The following is a 25,118-nucleotide window of genomic DNA, read 5'->3' on the forward strand; positions in this document are numbered from 1 at the left end:
GCATAAACCATTACATAGAGCAGCTAAGTAAAAAAAAAAATGTTATAAAGAACCTTTCATCTCAATTTAAGATTCTGCAGTGAGCATGTTTTCCCACCTGGTTCAGTGTTAGTAATCTATAATTGTTCATTGTATGTAATGTTCCCAGTATGGAGAATTTGTATTCAGTTTTAACATTTCTCATCAGTTTTGTATGTATTGCAGTTTCACAACATTAAGGACAAATTCAGTAAATGCAACTACAAGAAAAGTAGAGTTTCTTCTTGTTTATTGAAGAGTTAAAGTGGAACACAACTTTATCTGAGCACCAAGAACTAATGCATTTTTAATATTCATCATCAATCCCATCCACCCATGTCTCCATAAAAGTCTCTTCTCCACTTCTCCAAATGAAAGAATAACATACCCATGAAGACTCCTGGGATGTGACATCACTTGCCTAGGCCAGAAACCAGGAAGCAACTGACGACATGTAAAAAAAACCTGTTTAAAACAAGTAAATATAATATACCTTCCTATCTATTTAATGTTAGCAGCGTAAGGAATAAAAAATAGCTGATTAAAGAAGAACTAAACTCTCTCAAAGTTGTTAAGCCAGCTGCCCAGCTGTACATGGAGATATATGCTATAAAGTCAATATCATTCATATTTGCTGAAGGCTGCAATGATAAGTTCATTTTTCTTGGGTATGTAGCTACTGACACCTAGAAAGGCAAAAGAGAATGTTGTAAAACAAGCTTACACATTCGACAAAGAGAGGAAATTGTTTGGGACTTTAAATGAGGTGATAGGGGCCGTTCACATCCCCTCCTCCATCCCGATTTAATGTTTAAAAAAAGAAAAAAACAGGCGGGACTTTGTATGAGGCACACGGGAGCAGAAGCTTGAAATTTGGTAAAAAGCAAGTTTTTAATGAATACAAGTGATCATATATTTACATGTTATTGCACAGTTATAAATTAATATTTTCTAATTCATCAATGTTTACACATTCCAACATGGACTTAATTGTAAACATGCAAAAAACTGAGTATTCAATAAGCACAGAATATGTATAAATACATGACATATTAGAGGCGTCATTTAGAGAAAAACCATAGAAAAAAGGAACGTTCATGCTTTGTTGACAATTGTATACACAAAACGGCAGTTGAAAGCTCTACGCGTTTCGTGACCTTATAGCCACTCGTCAGGAGCAACACCGTTGTGGTAGCCTAAAAATAAAATAAAATGAAATGAAATAAAATAAAAATGGAATAAACAGCCCTTTTTTTGGAGAAAAAACAAAAATAAAATAAAAATTGATGAATAAATAAATAAATAAATATATAAATAAATAAATATTGTAGATAAATAAATGAGAGATTTAAAGTAAAATAGGCAAATGTACAGACATGGAGAACCCCCCACAGATGCACATTCAACCCACAGACTTACAAATATATCTGCGCAGAGGCGGCAAAGCGCACCGAGAGTCGGGCCGACCCAAAAACGTTCCTTTTTTCTATGGTTTTTCTCTAAATGACGCCTCTAATATGTCATGTATTTATACATATTCTGTGCTTATTGAATACTCAGTTTTTTGCATGTTTACAATTAAGTCCATGTTGGAATGTGTAAACATTGATGAATTAGAAAATATTAATTTATAACTGTGCAATAACATGTAAATATATGATCACTTGTATTCATTAAAAACTTGCTTTTTACCAAATTTCAAGCTTCTGCTCCCGTGTGCCTCATACAAAGTCCCGCCTGTTTTTTTCTTTTTTTAAACATTAAATCGGGATGGAGGAGGGGATGTGAACGGCCCCTATCACCTCATTTAAAGTCCCAAACAATTTCCTCTCTTTGTCAAACTAAATCAGGGATGGAGGTACGCGGCAGCACTAACATTTGATTCAATCTACCCCTTTTTTATAATTTTTTCTTTTTTTGATTCTCTTTGGTATGAATTTTGACTGTTAATATATAGAAAATATTAATTTGAGACCACACTTTTTTCATTATTTTTATTTCCATTATGTATTCATCCATTTATTTTTATTTTATTTTATTTTTCTATTCATTTAATTTTTAATAAAAAAATTTTTTCATTTTTTTTTTTTCTTTTTTTTTTTTTTCTCAGTCCACTGACTTCACCGCATGTGCGCATTGGCGGTGTCGGGCGCTGTTGGTGCTTTGGCTGTGCCCGTCCCTGTCGTGACCCGGGGTTGCGACGTGCACTGGGGATCTCTCCCCCCGCCCTGTTCTGACGTGGGGCGGGCGGGGTCTCCTCCACTGCTCGTCGACGTCATGCTTCCGGCGCCAGATAAGTGACGTCTTTTTGGCGTGCTTGTTCTGGCTGCCGTGCAAACCAACTCTGACCATTTGGGGGCTGGATTTGGAACGTGCGGCTGTCTAGCCTGGTCTGTACGGCCGGCAGCTGTGTGATGCCTTCCCGGCCCCCTTGGATTTCAGATGCATGACGTTGGGGATAGGTCTATGGCGGCGCCATCCCATGGGCTTCCCCCTGTGCAGGGTTTCACCCTTCGTATTTCTCTCCCTCACTCCCCATCAGTCACAGCTTGATCCATGGCTTCTCTGCCCTTATTCATTTAGCACAAGGTAACTATCTATCTAATTTTATTTATATTTGTCTATTACAATTCTTTCTCAAAACACTTTTCTCCATTTTCACTCAAATCTCTCACCCCTTCTCTCTCAGCTTACACTCTTTCAACACTTATCACACATATTTCAACATACACTTATTTACTTGCTTATCTTTTATAGGTTCCCCTATGAGGGCCACCCCACTTCCCACACTCGTCTTTTGCTATATCCCTTATCCCAACCTGCTATGGGGGTGGTTTGTGCGTTTTGGTTATCGCCCTTGGCGTGCTCCCTCAGCCCCGGTCATAGGCAGTTTTTGGGTCGGCCCGACTCTCGGTGCGCTTTGCCGCCTCTGCGCAGATATATTTGTAAGTCTGTGGGTTGAATGTGCATCTGTGGGGGGTTCTCCATGTCTGTACATTTGCCTATTTTACTTTAAATCTCTCATTTATTTATCTACAATATTTATTTATTTATATATTTATTTATTTATTTATTCATCAATTTTTATTTTATTTTTGTTTTTTCTCCAAAAAAAGGGCTGTTTATTCCATTTTTATTTTATTTCATTTCATTTTATTTTATTTTTAGGCTACCACAACGGTGTTGCTCCTGACGAGTGGCTATAAGGTCACGAAACGCGTAGAGCTTTCAACTGCCGTTTTGTGTATACAATTGTCAACAAAGCATGAACGTTCCTTTTTTCTATGGTTTTTCTCTAAATGACGCCTCTAATATGTCATGTATTTATACATATTCTGTGCTTATTGAATACTCAGTTTTTTGCATGTTTACAATTAAGTCCATGTTGGAATGTGTAAACATTGATGAATTAGAAAATATTAATTTATAACTGTGCAATAACATGTAAATATATGATCACTTGTATTCATTAAAAACTTGCTTTTTACCAAATTTCAAGCTTCTGCTCCCGTGTGCCTCATACAAAGTCCCGCCTGTTTTTTTTCTTTTTTTAAGCTTACACATTCATAACTTAAACATTAAAGAACAACAGGACCCCCCCATCCCAAGACTTATATTGATCTGTCCCCACTTCTCTACTGCCCACTTGGAGCCACATGGCCTCATCACTAAAAGTCTCCCAGTTCTGCTCCTTCCTTAAATCGCCATTCAGTTCTATGGAGAGGCTGTCCACTTTTGGGACAAATAATAGACAACCTTTCCATAGGAATGACACTCACTGGGAGAGCCACACAGCATTAGGTATACATTTCCACTGCTCTCTTGAAATAAGCTGTGGGACTACTCAGGGCTGGGACAAGGGGTGGGCAGGAGGGGCTGCTTCCCAGGGCACTGTGGTATCATGGGTGGTGAGGGGGCACCACAAGGAAATAGGGGGGGGGGGATTTGTGTTGGAAAGGGGGATTTGGGGGGCAGCAGGGAGTAAGTATTGTTCTAGGAGGGGAAATTTGGGGGGTATGTTAAAATTTACGGGGAGAAGGAATGGGGCAAGAAGATTTGTGCTAGGAAGGATTGATTGGGGCGCTTTGTGCTGGGAGGGGGGATTTGCAGTGGGGTTATTGGGAGGAGTAATCTTAGGGGTAAATAATTTGTGCTAGGAGGAGTGATTTTTGGGGGGGGCACTTAAATTGGGGGGGATTTGGGGGTGGGGGGTAAGATTTGTGCTGGGAGTGGGGATTTCAGTAGGGGAACAGATTTGCACTGGGAGGAGGGGGAATTTATGCTTGGAGGGGGAAAGATTAGTGCTCAGTTTTTTTTGGGGGGGGGATTTTTGATGATGCATAATGCTCATATGCCTTGGGGGTGGGGGATGCAGTTTGGCATGTTTGCCCTGGGCACTGGATGATCTTGTCCCAGCACTGGGACTACTCAATGAGCCCTATTGCATTACATGCAGCTATGACTCTTTAAAGAGGAAGTAAACCCTGATGAGTTTACTTCCTCTTTCATTCCCTGTAAAGGCAAAGCATAATGGACTACTATGCATCGCATAGTAGTCCATTATGTGTCACTTACCTGACACAGGAGCCAGCGAAGTCACCGCTGTCCCCTGTAGTTCCGAGCGTCCATCTTCTTGGTGGGTCTCCGTGGGTCTCGCTGCTCCGGCGCTGTGATTCGCCGGAGCAGCGATGACGTCACTCCCGCGCATGCGCACGGGAGCCGAGACTCGCGGCATTGCCGTCATCGACGATGCCCCGCTCAGTGCGCCTGCGCGCCGCTGTCTACGGCGCATGCGCCGTAGATAGCGGTGCCCGTCTTCGGGCAAATATCTCCTAAACCGTATAGGTTTGGGAGATATTTCTTGGACCTACAGGTAAGCCTTAATCTAGGCTTACCTGTAGGTCAAAGTGGTTTGTAAGGGTTTACAACCACTTTAATCTCCATGACTGGCATTTGTGGAGAATAAGACCAAGACTTCCGCACTGAATATATCCTGTTGAAATTAAGCCTAAACTTAAGCTTGCAAAATGTAACTCATTGATGTCACACCCCTAAACAGCCTGTGTACTGGATCAGCAGATGAAACGTGGCCTCAGCCTAAACTCCAACCAGTCCTCGACCTCTAATGCATTTCACCCCACGCAAAGGGCTTAGTCATAGAGGTTGACTAAGCCCTGTAGCAAAATGCAACAGTAAACATGGCCCAGGAGGAGCCTAGGCTAAGGCCACTTTTCATCCACTGATCCAGTACACAGGCTGGTTCACTAAGCCCTATTGAGTTTGCAGCATGAGCAATCCATGTTTAGCTCATTATTTATCTTATGTATGCTGCCATTTTGGCATCAGGAAAATGGAAACTGGGACAGAACCCACTGTAACTGTGCATTCTGCATATGGCATGCATTCTGTGCCATATGTAGTAAGTTGCCTTACTTGACATGTTTCCCTATATACATGTTATGTGCATTTATGTGTTTATAACACGTATTACTGTTTAGATTTTTAGACTGGTGTCCAATCTGCTGCTCTTGAGAACCCCCAGACCCTTGAGTCGAAACGCATATAAATACCCACAATTCTTTTTGAGATCTAGAGCCATTTCTTGTTATGAAGAAAGTCCTATTATTCTGTGCAAAATTTGCATTCACTGTTGCATGTATTTTTTTATTGTCTTAAAGTGATTGTAAGGGTTGGTTTTTTGTTTTTGTTTAAAATAACACAAGCATCATACTTGCCTCCACTGTGCAGCTCGTTTTGTACAGAGTGGCCCCGAATCTGCTCTTCTGGGGTCCCCCGGCAGTTCTTGCGGCTCCTCCCCACATCAGATAACCCCCTCAGAGAGAGGGTTACCTTGAGGGCACGCTCCCAAGTCCACCATTCGGCATCCATAGACAGGAACGCCAGAATCGGCCCCACCCCCCGGTCACTTGAATTTGATTGACAGCAGCGGGAGCCAATGACTGCGCTGCTATCAATCTAGCCAATCAGGACACGAGACACCAACAAGAGCTGGTGTGCTTGTCCCCGGCACGAGGGGGGGCTACTGAACTGCAAGAGGTTTTTCACCTCAATGCATAGAATGCTTTGAGGTGAAAAACCAGGAAGGTTTACAGCCCTTTAAGATTGTATTTAATAAAAACTATATTAGAATTTTTTTATATATTTGTCATAGTGGTGCCTTTCCAAAAATCCCTTCTATAAACCTTCTTTCTGTATCTACTTACCGGGATGTGGCACCATCATGGCTACCAAACTGGGCATTTAGTTAAGCATTTTTAATTTTAGACTTTTAGAGATGTAAACAGGTCCTGTGGGTATTGATAGGGGCAGAGCTATATCATGTATATTGCCATGGATTGGCATCAGGAAAGGAAAATTACCAAGTATTTGATACAGTTTTCAGTTTTTTGCCCTCTTTGCCTCAATGGGACGATTTACCTTCCCTTCCTGTCCAATAGCCAAAACAGGAAGCAGGAGGAAATCCCTGCAAATTAAGGGGATTTCTTGGAGACCCCCAGGTCACCAAAACTGACCTTTGGGCAGCACAGTGGTGTAGTGGGCAGCACAGTGGTGTAGTGGTTAGCACTCTCACCTAGCAGTAAGAAGGGTCGCTGGTTCAAATCCCAACCACAACACAACCTGCCTGGAGTTTGCATGTTCTCCCTGTGCCTGTGTGGGTTTCCTCCGGGTACTCCGGTTTCCTCCCACAATCCAAAGACATGCAGGTAGGTTAATTGGCTTCTGTCCAAAATTGGCCCTAGTATATGAATGGGGACCTTGGATTGTGGGCACCTTGAGGGTAGGGACTGAGTGTGCAATGTAGAGGGATAGGGACAATTGTAGACACTCAGGTTGAACTGGATGGACTGGTGTCTTTATTCAACCTTACTAACTATGAAACTATCTCACCACTATTACTTTTCTGAGGACTACCCAAGATTTGGGATTTTCTTTTGCTTTCACTTTCAATGATAAACAGGACAAATAGAGAGGATGAATCACCCTAAGCCCCTGTACATACGGTCGGAGATTTCGACAACCAAATACGTCGGATTTTGTCCGTCGGATTTTGCCCGTTGGATCTTGTCCGAAACTGTTGCATACACACGGTCGGACTAAGTTGTCGAAAAATCCGATCATTCAGAACGTGATGACGTAATTTCGTTACGATGGGACTACATTTAGGCTAGTAGCCAATAGCTTTGATGTAGGACTTTGATCTGAGCATGCGTGGCACTTGGTCCGATCAAAATTCTCTACACATAATCGGAGTATGTCCGATCGAACCAGTTGGTCGGAAAATATTTCCAACAAGTTGGAAAATTGGGTCCGACGGATATTCCGACGGAATCAGTCCAATGCATACCACACACAGTCGGATTATCCGACGACACGGTCCGATAGGACACATTCCGACGGATTCTCCGACCGTGTGTACAAGGGCTAACAGGGACACAGACAGCAATAAAAACGGACAGTTGTTCTAATTTCTCTCCACTCTATCCAAAACTAAAAATAAAGTTTTGCCTTTAGTTATACTACTTTTGCATTACTTTCGGTACAGCCACCTTATTTTTACCTTTCCATCTGACTGCAATGAATTTTGCTAAAATGGCAACATTTCACTGAAATCTTCCAATATTTCCCAATATTTGAGGGCAGTCAAACTCCCAGTGATTTGCTCATTCCATGCAATCTACATTTTTATAAAAACAAACAGGGACTAGACGCAGGCATATGCAATTAGCGGACCTCCAGCTGTTGCAGAACTACAAGTCCCATAAGGCATAGCAAGACTCTGAGAGCCACAAGCATGACACCCAGAGGCAGAGGCATGATGGGACTTGTAGTTTTGCAACAGCTGGAGGTCCGCTAATTGCATATCCTTGGACCAGAGGATCCACAATGTGTAGTAGTTTCACAATAGGACAAACAGCAGTCTCACCCACAATTTTTTTTATTAATATCAATCTTTCATACAAAAATAGAAAACTGAATGTTGTCATTTGTTTTTAATGGTGAGTGGTGGAGACCATTCCGTGTTTTCTATTTATGTATGAAATTTTGGTATTAAAAAAGACTACTGTTCGTCTTATTGTGGAACTACTAAACACTTGCGGATCTTCTGGTCCCTGTTTGTTATTGTGCATAGGTTTTTAGTTCCTGGGAAGCCACCTAAAACATTTTTAAGCGAGTCAATACCCCTTTGAATTTATGTATAGTTTATTCTGCATTTCTACTCAGACCCATAATAAAGAATGGCACGCCTAAGTCTACTCACCTACGGCCAGTGGTGTGGTATCGCTAAAGAACTGCCAGTATGTCTTATCTTCGGTGCTTTCAGCAAGATGATTAATGGCTGTGATGTAAACTCCCCAAGTAAAAGTTTTTGACTCGAAGCTGAGGCATAACAAGGCAGATAAAAGTCAAGTGTTCAGGGATACAACACTTTTACATTCAGTATCTCACAAAAGTGAGTACACCCCTCACATTTTTGTAAATATTTTATTATATCTTTTCATGTGACAACACTGAAGAAATTACACTTTGCTACAATGTAAAGTAGTGAGTGTACAGCTTGTATAACAGTGTAAATTTGTTGTCCCCTCAAAATAACTCAACACACAGCCATTAATGTCTAAACCGCTGGCAGAAAAAGTGAGTACACCCCTAAGTGAAAATGTTCAAATTGGGCTCAATTTGTCAATATTTTGTGAATTATTTTCCAGCACTGCCTTAACCCTCTTGGGCATGGAGTTCACCAAAACTTCACAGGTTTCCACTGGAGTCCTCTTCCACTCCTCCATGACGACATCACGGAGCTGGTGGATGTTAGAGACCTTGCGCTCCTCCATCTTCCGTTTGAGGATGCCCCACAGATGTTCAATAGGGTTTAGGTCTGGAGACATGGTCCATCAACTTTACCCGCAGCTTCTTTAGCAAGGCAGTGGTTGTCTTGGAGGTGTGTTTGGGGACGCTATGTTGGAATACTGCCCTGAGGCCCAGTCTTCAAATGGAGGGGATCATGCTCTGTTTCATTATGTCACAGTACATATTGGCATTCATGGTTCCCTCAATGAACTGTAGCACCCCAGTGCCGGCAGCACTCATGCAGCCCCAGACCATGACACTCCCACCACCATGCTTGACTGTAGGCAAGACACTCTTGTCTTTGTACTCCTCACCTGATTGCTACCACACAAGCTTGACACCATCTGAACCAAATAAGTTTATCTTGGTACCAGTAATTCATGTCCTTAGTCTGCTTGTCTTCAGAAAACTGTTTGTGGGCTTTCTTGTGCATCATCTTTAGAAGAGGCTTCCTTCTGGGACGACAGCCATGCAGACCAATTTGATGCAGTGTGCGGCCTATGGTCTGAGCACTGACAGGCTGACCACCCCACCCCTTCAACCTCTGCAGCAATGCTGGCAGCACTCATACGTCTATTTCCCAAAGACAACCTCTGGATATACAAGCATGTGCACTTAACATCTTTGGTCGACCATGGCGAGGCCTGTTTTCTGAGTGGAACCTGTCCTGTTAAACTGTTGTATGGTCTTGGCCCCTGTGCTGCAGCACAGTTTCAGAGTCTTGGCAATCTTCTTATAGCCTAGGCCATTTTTATGTAGAGCAGCAATTCTTTTTTTCAGATCCTCAGAGAGTTCTTTGCCATGAACTTCCAGTGATCAATATGAGAGAGTGTGTGTGATAACACCAAATTTAGCACACCTGCTCCCCATTCACACCTGAGACCTTGTAACACTAAAGAGTCACATGACATCGGGGAGGGAAAATGGCTAATTGTGCCCAATTTGGACATTTTCACTTAGGGGCGTACTCACTTGGTTGCCAGTGGTTTAGACATTAATAGCTGTGTGTTGAGTTATTTCTAGAGGATAGTACATTTACACAGTTATACAAGCTGTACACTTACTACTTTACAATTTCTTCCGTGGTGTCACATGAAAAGATATAATAAAATATTTACAAAAATGTGATGGGTGTACACACTTTTGTGAGATACTCTTTTTTTTTTTTTTTTTTTTTTTTTTTTTTTTTTTTTTTTGCCACATCAGTGTTTCTATACCAGAGACTAGGTTCAGCTTATCGCTCACTCGTGTCTCATTCTCTGTTCCACATCATTGTAGCATATTTAGTTATATAAGTTTTAAGCTTAATATAGTCACCTAAGGATTTTATAACATTTAATTTAAGTACAAAAGTAGTAAAAAAAAATCCCCTAGTATTTACGTGCTACACACATACCAGTGTCTATTATCCTGGTATCTCATATCTATTACAATTTTTTCTTTTTCCTTTTTCTTTTTTCCCTCCTTCCCTTTCTCTCCCTACTCCTCCCCCCCCCCCCCCCCTCCAATCCCAAATCTATTAAAAGACACACTAAGCAAAGAATGCCTAGTACAAATAAATGAAGGAACTATATAGGCTAAGAGACGCTTTTTACAATAATTTATAGGGGAATCCCCAATCTTCCCAATCCGGGACCCCATATCTTTTTAAATTTCTTGGCGTTACCCTGCTCCCCATTCACACCTGAGACCTTGTAACACTAAAGAGTCACATGACATCGGGGAGGGAAAATGGCTAATTGTGCCCAATTTGGACATTTTCACTTAGGGGCGTACTCACTTGGTTGCCAGTGGTTTAGACATTAATAGCTGTGTGTTGAGTTATTTCTAGAGGATAGTACATTTACACAGTTATACAAGCTGTACACTTACTACTTTACAATTTCTTCCGTGGTGTCACATGAAAAGATATAATAAAATATTTACAAAAATGTGATGGGTGTACACACTTTTGTGAGATACTCTACACAGTTAAGTTAAAGCACAGTAAAGTTGTCTTAGAAAGTATTCAAAATTCTTATGCCATTATATAAATGCTCTATAACACATAGCAACCAGTGTAGCATCAACGCATCTGGAATGAATAAACTCTTTAATTTGATGCAGAGGAAGTCTTAACAGATGGATGCTTAATTAATTTTTTTCCCATTAAGATCCCTCAGGACATCTATACATCTAGCCATCTCCAAAGGTCATAATGACGATGGAGCACCCTTACTTAGTCTACACTTGATCTTAGCAAAAGGACTGAGAAGGACATTGTTTTGAGTTTAATCACCAGTAGTGGTTTGTGTTCTGAATTGTATTACTGAAATATTGATTTTGAGCTAGATTCCCTGTTGTTATATAGTCTTAAAGAGACTATGGTACGCAACCACGTTACCATGATTGAACCACAGAAACACTGCTGTGAAGTCTGACTCCATGTTTGTGCAACTTTCATATTCTGTTTTAGCTCATTCAGCAGTGTATGAATGTTCTTTGCCATTCTGACCAGTGGCAGCTATTGCTCAATATTTTGGGGGGGCAGCAAACAAACCTGCCCCCCTCACTTGCACTGCTGACCCCCCATCCCCCCCCCCGTGGAGATGGACAGAAAGGCAGGGGTTTAGAGGCCTTACCGTGAGGAGGAAGATGATTTGGATCCAGGTTAGGGGCTGCTGCTCCAGGAGGATCCGGGAAGAGCCGAGGCTTCTCCTCCCTGGCCGAACATGATTAGGGGGGGAGCCACTAATGGATGGGCCGCCACTGACTCTGACCATGTTTTGCACCAGTTTATTATACTTCAAATTACAGTTACTCTCGGTCTGGTCATTTAACTGATTGAGCATCCGGTTACAAACTTCAAACAGCAAATAAGATAGTTTTTGTCATTTTTAGGCTGGAAGTTCTCACCTGAATCTATTAGGATCTAGTTCAGCAGCTTTTTGCATGACCTGCAGTAGAGTGGATCCTTCTTCCACTAATACTATAGTAGAATACTGAAAATATTCTTCAACTAAGTTATTCACAATCGTGTAGCCAACTGAGATAAACTGAGCTGCATAAAAATGGAAGACAAAACAGGTTATAAATACAGATGATGAGAACACACAACTTTATAAGGAATGCCAGTGTTTGTGTTGTACCTCTCCAATACAGTTTATTTAGTTCCTAGTTTTAATGGAAATTGTTAAAAATTCCTAAATTACCTTAACCCTTTCGCTGCCGGATCTGTACGTCGTACAGACCTAACGGCAGGGGGTATTGCACACAATCCGGTGGCTGCAGACACCGGGATTGTATGTGAAACTGACAGGCAGCCTTCTGTCTGTCAGGTGAGAGTGTTCAGGTGGTGCTGCTGCCACCTGATTGCTCTCACACACCCCAGTACTGGCGCCCCCCCCTGCTTACGCACTCCTGCCATGCTTACCGGGCTCTGCTTGCCCATCGGTGGGCCCGGGACAGTCATGGAAGGTGCCAGCCAGTAGAGGGGAAGGAGAAGTGTGGATACATGTCCACTCTCCTCCCCTTCTTGCAGTGACCCAGAAAGCGACGTCTCTGACGTCACTTCCAGGTCACGTTCTGATGATGAAAAAAAAAAAGTTACACACAAGCACATAAAATCCCCCCCCCCCCCCAAGGAGGCGCATGTGCGGAAGCTTCCAATATGGCCACGTTAGTCTAAAGCTTCACACTGCATGAGCCAGCAATCCTCCCTAGCCCCGGATCCAAGTCACATAAGCTGCAGTTAGACAGAGCCCACAGATCACTGGGCTCCCCTAAGAAAGAGGGATCCCCCAGGGATATGGTATTGAAACCGCACTATTATAATGTGAAAGAGGAGATTATGAAAATGTCACGCCAACAATCCCGCATCTCCTTCAAAGGACATGACATCCAGATCTTTGCAGAACACCTCACCCACGATCATTCAAAATGCAGAGCCCTTAAACCTCTGCTATTGATCCTCTCGCAGGAAATGAAATACTGGTGGGCTTTCCCCTTCTCTTTAAAATTTGCCTATAAAGGTAAAACCTACTCCTTCGCTACCCTCCCAGAGGGCGAACGGGTGCTCCTTTCCCTGAAATTCATCTCGCAAGATCCAGCAATGGACACTTCAAATCTTCAAGCAGGATCCTCCAAGCGCCCCACTCTTAAAAGTCAGATTTCTCCCACATGGAAAACAAACAAAAGCAGGCGACTGAAGGAATCCATGCCCACCTGATTACTGATAAGATGCTAACCCTTTCATTTCACTCCTCAGGGACCAGCCCTGTTCATCAATTTCAAATTGGATCTCCTCTCAGATTCTGGAGACCCTCCTGACTCCCTTAATCTACCCTACCCGTTTTCCCCCACAGGATTGACTTTGCACCCCCCTTCATTTGCTGTCGCCCCTTTGCCAAGATAGTGGGACAGAAGGAATCCAGTCTAACAAGAGACTTGCTTGAGACTCAACACTCAAATAATTTAAAGGAACCCATACTGGACACATGTCAGGTTGCCTGAAGGACAGTTCTCACTTTTCCAGGATCCCGGGGGGGGGGGGGGGGAGGACTAAGCAAAATTTTTTGATTTAGGGGTCCCTCCTGGCACCATTCTCCAAAATACTTTGAAATGTGATGCTATACCTAACCCCTACCCTCCCCCCTACCCTTACCCCCTCCCTTTCCACTGATTCCCTCCCTTACCTCCTTCCCACCCCTTTCGCCTCCTCCTTCTCCCTGACTTATTTCAAATGACTAAGTTATTACTTCCCTGCTGGCTTTGATCCATTCATTTACTAAAGTTACAGTTTTTATTAATGTTGCAATTTATATTATCTAATGCTTCTCTTATTACCAGGGATGGCTGTAGCTGGAGCAGCAGTCCTGTGCCTCCATCCATCTCTCGACTATGGTTTCACCATTTTCGGGTGATGGAAGGCTAGCCCCCTTCGAGAGCTACAACTGTTTTGTGTACTGCGAAAACAGGAGGGACCTTTCCCCCTCCCATCGCCGCAGGCCCATGTTAGGCCAACTTGCAAGTTTCCCCCTCTTTTTCTAACCTCTTTTATCTGATTGCCAGCCCACAGATGCTGCAACTCCACCTTCCCGCTCCAGGTCCCAGGTCCAGCTCCACGCTTCGCACAAAATAGCTCCATCTCCTATTGAGAAGGGTAAATGATGTCTGTTTTGATATGCTCCTCTCTTCCACTTGTCATGCCAAATAACACCACACTCCTCCTCTCCCTCAGACTAATCTCCCATGATGTCCAAGGCCTTAATTCGGCTATCAAGAGAAGAAAAGTGCTACAGGCAGATCACTCCCAAAAAATTGTTTTTCTTCAGGAGACACATTTCCCAATACGGTACTCCCCCTCCTTTCTCCATGCTCAATACCCCCAATTCTTCTTAGCAAATGCCGAAGACAAAACAAAGGGTGTAGCGATCCTATTTGTGAAAACATGTAAATGTAAGACCATACAGGTAAACAAGGACCCCAAGGTTAGGTTTATCTTAGTAAAGGGGTGTTAGATGACCACTTGTTTTCATTCATCTCTTACTATACTCACAATAAGGGTCAGGCAAAACATTTTCAAATAATGTTTCAAACCTTAGGGCCTCTATTGGAAGGGACGGTGATATATGGAGAAGACTCCAATATCTCATTCGACCAAAGTCTGGACAAATCAAAATCACCTACGGCACAACTCACCTGCCCCACGAAAATTAGCTCCAAGATAGCGAAAATTATCTACCAACAAGGTCCTGCCAACATCTGGCGGGAACTCAATCCAACAAAAAGGGACTACACACACTTCTCGAACCCTCACCAATCCTATTCCAGAATTGATCACATATTTATCTCATCGATACATATACCCTCAGTGAACAAAGCCTACATTAAGGACACAGCCCTTTCAGATCATTCAATGGTTATCCTCACTTTACAAGGCCACCTCACCAGATCCCCCCTTTCACACTGGAGACTCAATGAAACTTTACTTAATGACCCCGTCAAGGTCCTAGAACTTGACAAGGCACTAAAAGAACATTTCCTCCTTAATGACGTTGAGGGAAATCTCGGCTGAGACCTTATGGGCAGCTCTCAAAAGGCAACGATCTGGGAAAGCTAATTCAAGTAGCATCACAAATTAAGAAAGAGAGAGCCTTGGATGTAGAGAAACTAGAGAGAGACTTCTCTGCTTTATGTAAACCGCACAAAAAAGACCCGTCAAAGGTCCAAATCGCCCAGCTAGACGCTGCCTGAATAGCTTTAAACCTGGCGCTCACAGTTAAGGCCCAGAAATCCATACACTGGAGAAGCGCAAGATTCTATCAACAGAAAGACAAGATGAGCACAATGTTAGCTACTAAACTCTCTCCCAAATTCCGTACCTTCACACTCCCAAAAATTTGATTACAGGATGGCTTCACGACCCTAAATCTCCAACGCATCCTACAATTATTTCAGGCATTCTACACTAAGTTATACCAGAAAGGCAACACAGCAGATGACTTCACTATAGATTCATTTCTAGACTACCTAGTTATACCCACCCTACATAAAGACCAGATAGATATCATGGAAGCTCCAATGTCAATGGAAGAAACCCTAAAGGTGATCAAAAAACTGAAAGGTGGCTCAGCCCCTGGCCCTGACGGTTTCTCCACTCAATACTATAAAACGTTCACTGACACCCTAGTTCCACGTATAACAATATTTTTCACTTCCAAACGGAAGGGGGGCCCGGTAGGTACCCACCTTAATGCGGCTTTCATTTCTGTAATTCTCAAACCTGATTGAGACCCACAATGAGTAGAAAACTACAGGCCCATCTCCCTAATTAACAATGATTTAAAAATACCAAAATTCTAGCTAATATAGTAAGCTCCTTTATCAACCACTATATTCACTAAGACCAAATTGGATTTATTCCAGGGAGACAAGGCATAGACCAAGTAAGGGGGGCGGTGGACATTGTCTCGATCCTTCAATCCGGATGGGACGGAGGCCCCCCCAGGAGGGTCTTCCTTCATTGGACCTTCAGAAGGCCTTCGATTCTCTCTCCTGGTCTTACCTTTTTTTAGTCCTAAGACGTTGGGGTTCGGTAAGAACTTTCTGGGGCTATTGAGATCCCTCTACTCAGAAGCTAGGGTCAGATTGCAGGGTTACTATTCTGACCCCATTAAAATCACCAGAGGGACTAGGCAAGGCTGCCCTCTATCCCTATTGATCTTTGCCCTAGCGATTGAAACTCAAGCCATTGCGATTAGGTCAGATCAAAACATCAAGGGCGTTCGTTGCGGACAAACTGTCCACAAGTGTGCACTTTTCGCAGACGATATCCTTCTCTTTGTCACCTTCCCAATGCCTCCCTACCCAACATAAGCAAGCTCTTTGAATCCTTTGGGAACATATCAGGGCTTCAGGTTACATGAACAAATCCCAAGCACTAAATATATCACTGCAACCTCCATTGATCAAACAGTTTAAACCTTCTTTCAAATTTAAATGGAGTGACTCCTCAATCCGATATCTAGGGATTAGGGATGAGCCGAACACCCCTGGTTTGGTTTGCACCAGAACTTTCGAACAGACTGTAAATTCGTGCCATTGACGTCTATGGGACTCGAACATTCGAAATAAAAAGTGCTAATTTTAATGGCTAATATGCAAGATATTGTCCTAAAAAGGGTTTGGGGACCTGGCTCCTGCCCCAGGGAACATGGGTCAATGCCTAAATTTTTTTTTAAAACTGACGTTTTTTTTTTGGGAGCAATGATTTTAATGACGATTAAAGTGAAAAAAAAAAGTGAAATATTCCTTTAAATATCGTGCCTGGAGGTGTCTATAGTATGCCTGTGAAGTGCCACGTGTTTCCCATGTTTAGAACAGTCCCTGCACAAAATTACATTTAATGTAAAAAAAGTCATTTAAAACTGTCTGCGGTTTTAATGTAATATCTGGTTCCGGCAATACGGATGAAAATCATTGAGAAAAATGGCATGGGTAGCCCCCCTGCCCATTACCAGCCCCTTTGGGTCTTGTACGGATATTAAGGGGAACCCCGTACCCAAATTAAAAAAAGGAAAGGCGTGGGGGCCCCCAGGCCCTATATACTCAGAACAGCAGTATACAGGCGGTGAAAACAAGACAGGGACTGTGTAGATTTGTTGTCAAGTAGAATCTGTTTGTAATTTTGAACTGGTACATTTTTAAAGTGTAGCTCCAGTCAAAAAATTTATTTTTAAGCTTTTTGGAAAACATAGGGAAGGGTTATCACCCCTGTATAATTTTTTATCTCTTATCTCGTCTTTTTTCATCTCACTTGCTGTTGTTTCCTTCCGTTTGCAAGTAGGAGACATTTGTAAGTTGGATGTTTGAAAGTAGGGGCCTGCCCTATATGCTTTGCAGAAATGGGGGCCTAAGGTGTTGGTGTTACCACAACAATGTAAGCCCTCAAAGTGACTCTTGGTGGGCGCTGGAGCGCCCTGCTGTGAACGATTATATCAAGAATTGTAATTACATGCCATTGTTGAACAGTTGTAGAAAAATTGGGCCTTTGGTAGTTGTGGTGGTTATGCTGGTGCCACAACACTATAAGTCTTCACAGTTACTCTCGGTGGGCGCAGGAACAGGCCCTGCTGTGAAATATTATATCAAGAATTGTAATTAGATGCCCCTGTTAAATAGGGGCTGAAAAATCATGCCTTAGGCACTGGTGCTGGTGCCATGACACTGCAACCTCTCCCATATTTTCTATTTGGAGTGCAGGAATGAGCACTGCTGAAAAGTATTGCATCAAAAATTGTACTTAAACGCCCCTGTTAAACAGGGCAGAAAAATTGGGCCTTAGGCACTGGTGCTGATGCCACCACACTGCAACCTCTCCCATATACTCTAGTTTTATTGCAGGAATTAGCCCTGCTGCAAAGCATTGCATCAAAAATTGTAATTAAACGCCCCTGTTAAACAGGGGCAGAAAAATTGGGCTGATGGCATCACCCAGAACCAGAAATGTTTTTCCAACATATCAGCAGAGGAGGAAGAGGATAGACAATCAACATAACAGGACAGTCACTCAGCATCAGCATAGGCAGTCTTGAAGGGATGTGACATTTCAAAAAAAAAAATATTCGATTACTTCAGCTTCAGGTGCTTGGTAGCTGGTGGTGATCCAAGACTGATTCATCTTGATGAAGGTCAGTCGATCAACTGATTCGGTGGACAGGCGCACCCTGTGATTGGTAACAAAGCCACCAGCAGCACTGAAGGTGCGTTCCGAAAGAACGCTGGATGCAGGACAGGCCAGTAGCTCAATTGCATACTGTGCAAGCTCTGGCCAGTGATCCATCCTCAAGACCCAGTAAGCCAGAGAATTTTCGTTGGCAAAGGTTTCCAGGTCTGACCTTGCCCCTAAGTATCCTGCACCATGTAAATCAGACGCTGGTGATGGTTGCTGGAACCGATCATACCTTGGGGCAGCAGACTAAAAAATTGTCTGAACGCATCGGTCAGATGGCCACCTTCTCCACCGCTCCCTCTGTTTCTCCCTCTCAGCAAAACGTTGTCCAGGACCAGGAGTTTGTAACCTCCCAGTCTCTGGGAACGCGTTGCACAGACCTTTCTGCAAGGCCTCCCGGAGATATCTCATCCTCTGCGATGGCAAGATAAGGTCTGCAACCTTACCCTTGTACGGTGGATCAGGGAGAGTGGCCAGCCAGTAATGGTCCCTCTCCTTGATCCGAAGAGTACGTGGATCCTTCCCCAGGCTTTGCAGGATCAGGGAGGCCATGCAGCGTAGGTTAGCTGAGGCATTCGTTCCGGAGTCCTCTGGGTCACTAAGGACAACATGATCCGCAGCCACCTACTCCCAGCCACGTACAAGTCCACATGTTTCTTGGGACTGTAAATCTTCCCTAAAAGACTGCTGCTGCTGATGCTGAGTGCCAGGCTCCACATCCATGCTGACACAAGTCACCTCCTCCTCCTCCTCTTCCTGTGTGATGGGTGGGACAGCAGGAACACTGTCTGGATAAAGGGGGCCTTGAGAGGTAAGAAAGTCCTCTTCTTCCTGCCTCTGTTCTGCCTCAAGTGCCCTGTCCATTATTCCACGCAGCGTATGCTCCAACAGGTGGACAAGAGGTACAGTGTCACTGAAGCATGCACTGTCACTGCTCACCATCCTCGTGGCCTCCTCAAATGGTGACAGGACAGTGCATGCATCCCTGATCATGCCCCACTGGCGTGGTGAAAAGAAACCGAGCTCCCCTGACCCTGTCCTGGTGCCGTAGTCACACAGGTACTCATTGATATCCCTCTGCTGCGTGTGCAGCCACTGCAGCATGGCCAACGTTGAGTTCCACCTTGTGGGTATGTCACATATAAGGCGGTTCTTGGGCAGGTTCAACTCCTTTTGGAGCTCAGCCAGCGAAGCACTGGCATTAAATGATTGGCAGAAATGCACACAGACTTTCCTGGCCTGCCTCAGGACATCCTGTAAGCCCGGGTACCTGATCAAGAAATGCTGCACCACCAGGTTAAGGACGTGAGCCACACAGGGCACATGAGTCAGTTGTCCCTGTCGGAGGGTGGAGAGGAGGTTGGTGCTATTGTCACAAAACACCATTACTGGCTTAATCTGGCATGGCGTCAACCACCTCTCGGCCTGCCCCTGCAGAGCTGACAAAATATCTGCCACAGTGTGGCTCCTGTCCCCCCAAAAAACTAGCACAAGCATGGCATGACATCTTTTTGCCAGCGTACTTGCGTAGCCCCTTGAACGACTATGGAGCACTGCTGGTTCCGAGGACAGAGCACTGGAAGAGGCCATGGAGGAAGAATGGAGGGGGTGGAGGAGAGAGGTGTGTCACAACCAGTAGTAGCATTTTGTAGGCGTGGTGGCGGAACAACCTCCAACACTACTGCACCTTGTCCTGCATCCTTCCTAGCTGCCAGAAGAGTGACCCAATGGGCCATGAAAGACAGGTAACGTCCCTGTCCATGCCTGCTGGACCATGAGTGTTATATATGAAATATGAAATAATTTTACGATATTATGATATTTCAAAGTCTTACGTATATGTTGAAATCAATCAATTCTTGTGAGACGAATTTCCTTAATTAGATCTGAGTCAGCGTAATTCAAAAATGTGTATTTATTTGTACACATTTAAATACAAAAGGATGCTTACAAAAATAGTACAATGTTAATCATTTGTATCTTAAAAAATTGTCTTAGAAAGATTTAAGGTTATGCCATGTAGCATTTAAAATGGCCGAATAACCCTTTGTATGCTGGAAGGCTGTGTGCAAGACATGTGTCTTTCTTCTAGCTTGCTTGATCTTAAAAAGCACATCTGCCTCGTTGTGTGAGCAGAATCCAACAGGAAGTCTCCCTGCCAGTATTACCATTATATATTAACCTACATTCCTGAGTTCCGGCCGAAAGATAACTCCTCCTTACAAAAGTGTAGACTGAGTGATTGATTACTATAACAGAGCTAACATGTGTTAACACTTAAATCACAACTCCACAGTCTAATGACAGGATGTGAGGGAGAAGGAATATTTTAGACTTAGAGTCTAGAAAAACATTGTCTCAACTTACATAAGCCTTCTCACTTACACATAAAATGACTTTCTAAAAACATATATATAATGAACTAGATAAGTTTACATAAACAATATCACTTTACATAGTCCTTGAAAGTATATATAAAATATACAATATTCATCAAAATCCTGACAGGTTTTAAATATTTACTTTTCCAGCTATGCAAGCCATAACACAGAATTAATTGATTCAAGGTTTTGCATTCACACAGTATGATGGGAATATTATTATCCTGAATAAAGTATAATAAAGCCAATTAAAATTTAGATATTAAGAATATAACATTCCCCTCTGAAATATGAATACTAATCATATTTTTCAGATTAAAATTCATCCATCATCATTCATGTCACATTCAAACAAACTTTGATTCAATAATTCCAAATGCTTTGTCCTGCACAATTGGATTCATACCTTCAAAACCCAATTTTCCTCTTTAATTTACTTTGTAACAAATCATCTCCTTTCTTAATATCACTTCTAATTCGATTATATAATTTTTTCATTCTAAACATTAAACATAACTGGAATATAAGGAATAACATGATAATAATAAAAATAATTACAATAGGATGTGATAAAATATTTCCTGCTGCTGAAGTTATCGAAGTTTTTCCCCACATGGATACACTATTACTAAATCTTTTCCACCAATTACTTCCTGAAAATTCTGACCATTGATGTGATATTTCTTGCAAATTACCTTGTTCATGTTTAAACAATACTTCTGCATTCTGCAATTCCTTAGCCAAAGCTATTAATAAACCTTGATCCTTTTGAATTATATTTGCCCATTTTTCCCATGGAAATTCATCTATTTGGGAAATATTATACTGTGTAGGTAGAGCGCTAATATTTTTCATAAACATATTTGTTAAATTTGTTCTCAACCCATTAATACTTATTGCAACAATATCTCCTTCTATACAATACAACCCTTGATTTAGGTTTTCTGTATTTGTACAAGAAGAGAAAAAAGTTTTAACCCTTTCTGTATCTGACATAATTTGAAAACAGACCTTCTTTTTATCTACACGAGTAACTAATTCAGAATTAATTTTATTTTCAATTCTTGCTGAACATAATGTATGATTATGATAACAAGAATGAAATATGCTTTTATCTTGATTAGGTAAACATATAATTTTAGACTGGAATTGTAAACATGATGACAAATCTAATTGTTCTAATTCAGAATTTTCATTGTTAAATACAAAATCTGTATACTGTAATTTATAGTATAATAATTGTGTATTACTGACAGGTAATCCCAAAACAGTGATTGGAACCAAAATTTGTTCTTTTCCAGCTATTGGAATCATAGAAGAACTATAACATATGTCCTGCTTGCATCCTATCCATTTATTCACCCATAAATCTGTATGATTTATCGCATATAAATATTCTTTGGGCAAATACTGTAAAATGCCAAGAGGAGTTATTCCACTCTGAAATGCTTGCGCAATTATTTTAAAATTAGTGGAATATTCCGTTTGAATCTCTAAACATGCTCTGGCTATATGAGAATGTTGTTCACTTCTCATCAAATCAAAAGTAATATTTTGAAGATGTAAAATAGATGGACCCATTATATTAGCAGTTTTAATTACCATATTTTCTAAAATCTGATTTAAATGTCTTTGTATTTTAATACCATTACTTCCCACTAAACCAGCGGTTTCTAGATCAGACTTTAAAGTACTAATATCCATACTATTTGTTATACTCCCGATTGTGCCAATCCCTCCTAAAATACCTTCAACAATACCACGCTTATTCCTGTTATAATTTCTATTATTAATTCCAAACCATCTCTCAATACCCATTTCCATATTAACCAGATGTCCTTGACATTGTGGAAACCTTGTAGAAATTTTCCATTCTGAAACATTAAAGTTCCACAAAACAATGACAAACTTTCCCTCTCTCAAAAGAGTTCTGGATTGGAAATGGTTAATCTGAAAAGGACTTGCAGAGAAACTTTTCTTATTGACACATGGAGTTTTCCTTGGAGACATAACAACAACACTTGCCTTTGCACATTTCACCGGATAATTTTCTATTGATATGCAACATTCATATATACCAGTATCATTCAAAGATACTCTCATTTGTTGATAAACAAATGTATCATTGATCCAATTCACACTACCAAAAATTCCTTTATGAATTATGATAGTTGAACTATAAAGAAAACTACCCAAAAACTCACCATTCCTTTTCCAAGTCAACAATGAATTTTGAGGTAAAGATATTTTTGTATCACATATCAAATGCAAATTATCTTTATCTTCCATAATTTTCAAAGATTGTGGGAAAATATTAATTTTTGGAACAATCTTATCAACTATAAAAATATCGATTTTGACCCTTATTTCAGTAAATTTTCTTATAACTTTAAAATCCCATGTTCTTACAACGTCTCCTTTTTCATCTCCAATGATGTTTAAATATTTTGGATTTAATATCTTTACAAAACTTTGAAAAAGATAATAAAATTGATCAAAGGAATAAAGTATTTTCCCAGATCTTGTCATAATATTAGTAACATCACCAGACCAAATTGTTGACTCATTACCCTTTAAAAATATAGACCAGAAACTCCTCAACAATATGTTACACTCAAAAGTTCCGGTTTTGTTATTTAGTCTATAAAATCCCTGCATTTTAACAAACTTTGTTTTGGATTCTATTTTAACTTTGATGTCAATATCATTGCTGTGAATGAAATACAATTGTAAACAACAACGATATCCATCACCAATACATAAAAATCCATACAAATCTTCTGCTGTATTAATATCAACATCTCTAAAATTATGATTTTTATCATATGCACTAATATCAATAACTCTATCGTTTTTGTCCTTTGTAATGATATCAATGTTCTTATTTTTCAGTTCATCTGCATTGATATCAATGTCTACATCTCTCTTATTTCTGAACAACATATGATCTTTGTTGTGTAATTCTTCATTCCTGTTAGTCTTTATATAACTTGAGCAGTTCTTGATATATCTTATCACAAATAAAATTGTCACTAGGGAAAAGATGCATCCTGTAGTGATGATACACTTCCTCTCTTTAAAACTTTTCATTTGTTGTGCTGACATCTTTTTCTTTTGGAATACGCACTTTCTTCAGGTTCGATTTTTATTTTTAATTCCTGAAAAAATAAAGGCAGCATCATTATCTTGGAATATAAAATTTGTTATACCCACATTTTTCTTTCTGCATACTTGTTTCACTGAACTAAGAAAGTATTTGTACCCCTTGAACATCCCAAAATGTCCATGGACTTTCCCAATTACTTTTCCATGTTTCAACTCCTGACACTCTGTGACGTGTCACCATCTCTTTTATCTTTTCTTGTCTTAGACTTGTGTCAACAATATCTAATTTTATCTTAGATAAACCTTTCTGTTCCTGGTCTACTTAATAGACCGCTTATCTTATATAAAAGATAATTTTGGTTTAACAACAAAATAACAAAATGTTACAAAAAACAATATCAATTGTAAAATATCAAAAAATAGATTATTCTGAAGATTAAATCCGATATGTGCGTGGATTTAATAACACTCCTTCATGATATATATGTGTCTTGTGTGTGCTGGAGAAAAAATCTCCCTGGAATGTGTGCCCTCCAGTATTTAACTGTCTCCTCTCCTATTACACAATTCTACTCCTAAACACCAACTCCCACCTTTTTCCTTTTTAAGACTAGCTTAAAAGTTCCGCTGAGCTATATTGTTCCACAGAATGAGTATTTTCCCTCCCACCTTTCTAAAACAATGGGTGTCTCATTCTAAATTCCTAAGGGTTGCTATGAATAACCCTTTGTATAAAACCATTTTAAACATACACAAACCTTTTTACCTTATCAATATATATATACAAATTATTTCTTATTCTCTTAATCAAGAAACATTGTAATATAAAAACTTATATTTTTAACTAACAAAGACACTTTTTATCATGAATTAACTTTCTTTTTCAAACTTAGAAATATGAGGAGAAACCATTTTGTAACTTTTTTCAACCAATTATAACTCCACGAGGCAATACACACGCCATTTTACTTTTTCTTTTAAACTCAAAAAGAGAATACTTTGTAGCATCAGAAATTGTGCTTCTTACATCCATTAAAAATAACTGGAACAACATCAACCCAAATATTTTCTTTGTCCAACAACCTTTATCAATCCTAGATTTAATTATCCGATACATCCTCACAATAATACCTACAAACTGTGAATGTTATCATACATGAAATCTCTGTTCTATTCTCTGATATTACACATCCTCTGTCACAACTGAAGTTTGCTGATATATTCCAAACTAGAAAAACATGATTATTCAACCTCTAAACAATAGTTAAAGCATCATCATTAGTGAATCCCACCTGTAGGTGCTGTGAACTATAAATACACAATAATCCTTTTCCGTCATGACACAAACTTATGGTCTAATGACCCAAATAATAACTTTGTGGCAACCTATGAAGAAATAAAAAAGATCGTGACCTTTTTTTCCTCTGAAATTAAAGGAATATGTGTGTTCACTTTCTTCACAACATTAATTGATACCATATCAGGTTGGACTACTAACTCTATGCAAAAGCTGCTTCCTTTGCCAATAAATC

At 40.8% G+C, this 25,118-nt stretch overlaps 1 protein-coding gene across 2 annotated transcripts in view; it reads right to left on the reverse strand.

Annotated features, from left to right (window-relative positions):
* Nucleotides 1–251: 251 nt before the first annotated feature.
* LOC143958181 (cobalamin binding intrinsic factor-like) overlaps nt 252–25,118 on the reverse strand; it is a 74,499-nt gene continuing 49,632 nt past the window's right edge. For both annotated transcript variants that reach the window (XM_077467653.1, XM_077467652.1), the window contains 3 exons: nt 11,785–11,929; nt 8,300–8,418; nt 252–704 (listed from right to left, as the gene is read on the reverse strand). In XM_077467653.1, coding sequence (XP_077323779.1) covers nt 640–704; nt 8,300–8,418; nt 11,785–11,929 — 329 coding nt within the window. In that variant the 3' untranslated portion in view covers nt 252–639. The remainder of the gene's footprint in view (nt 705–8,299; nt 8,419–11,784; nt 11,930–25,118) is intronic.

This window comes from Lithobates pipiens, unplaced genomic scaffold, assembly GCF_037356315.1.
Source record: "Lithobates pipiens isolate NorthernLeopardFrog02 unplaced genomic scaffold, aLitPip1_a1.2 Scaffold_59, whole genome shotgun sequence".
NCBI lineage: Eukaryota > Metazoa > Chordata > Amphibia > Anura > Ranidae > Lithobates > Lithobates pipiens.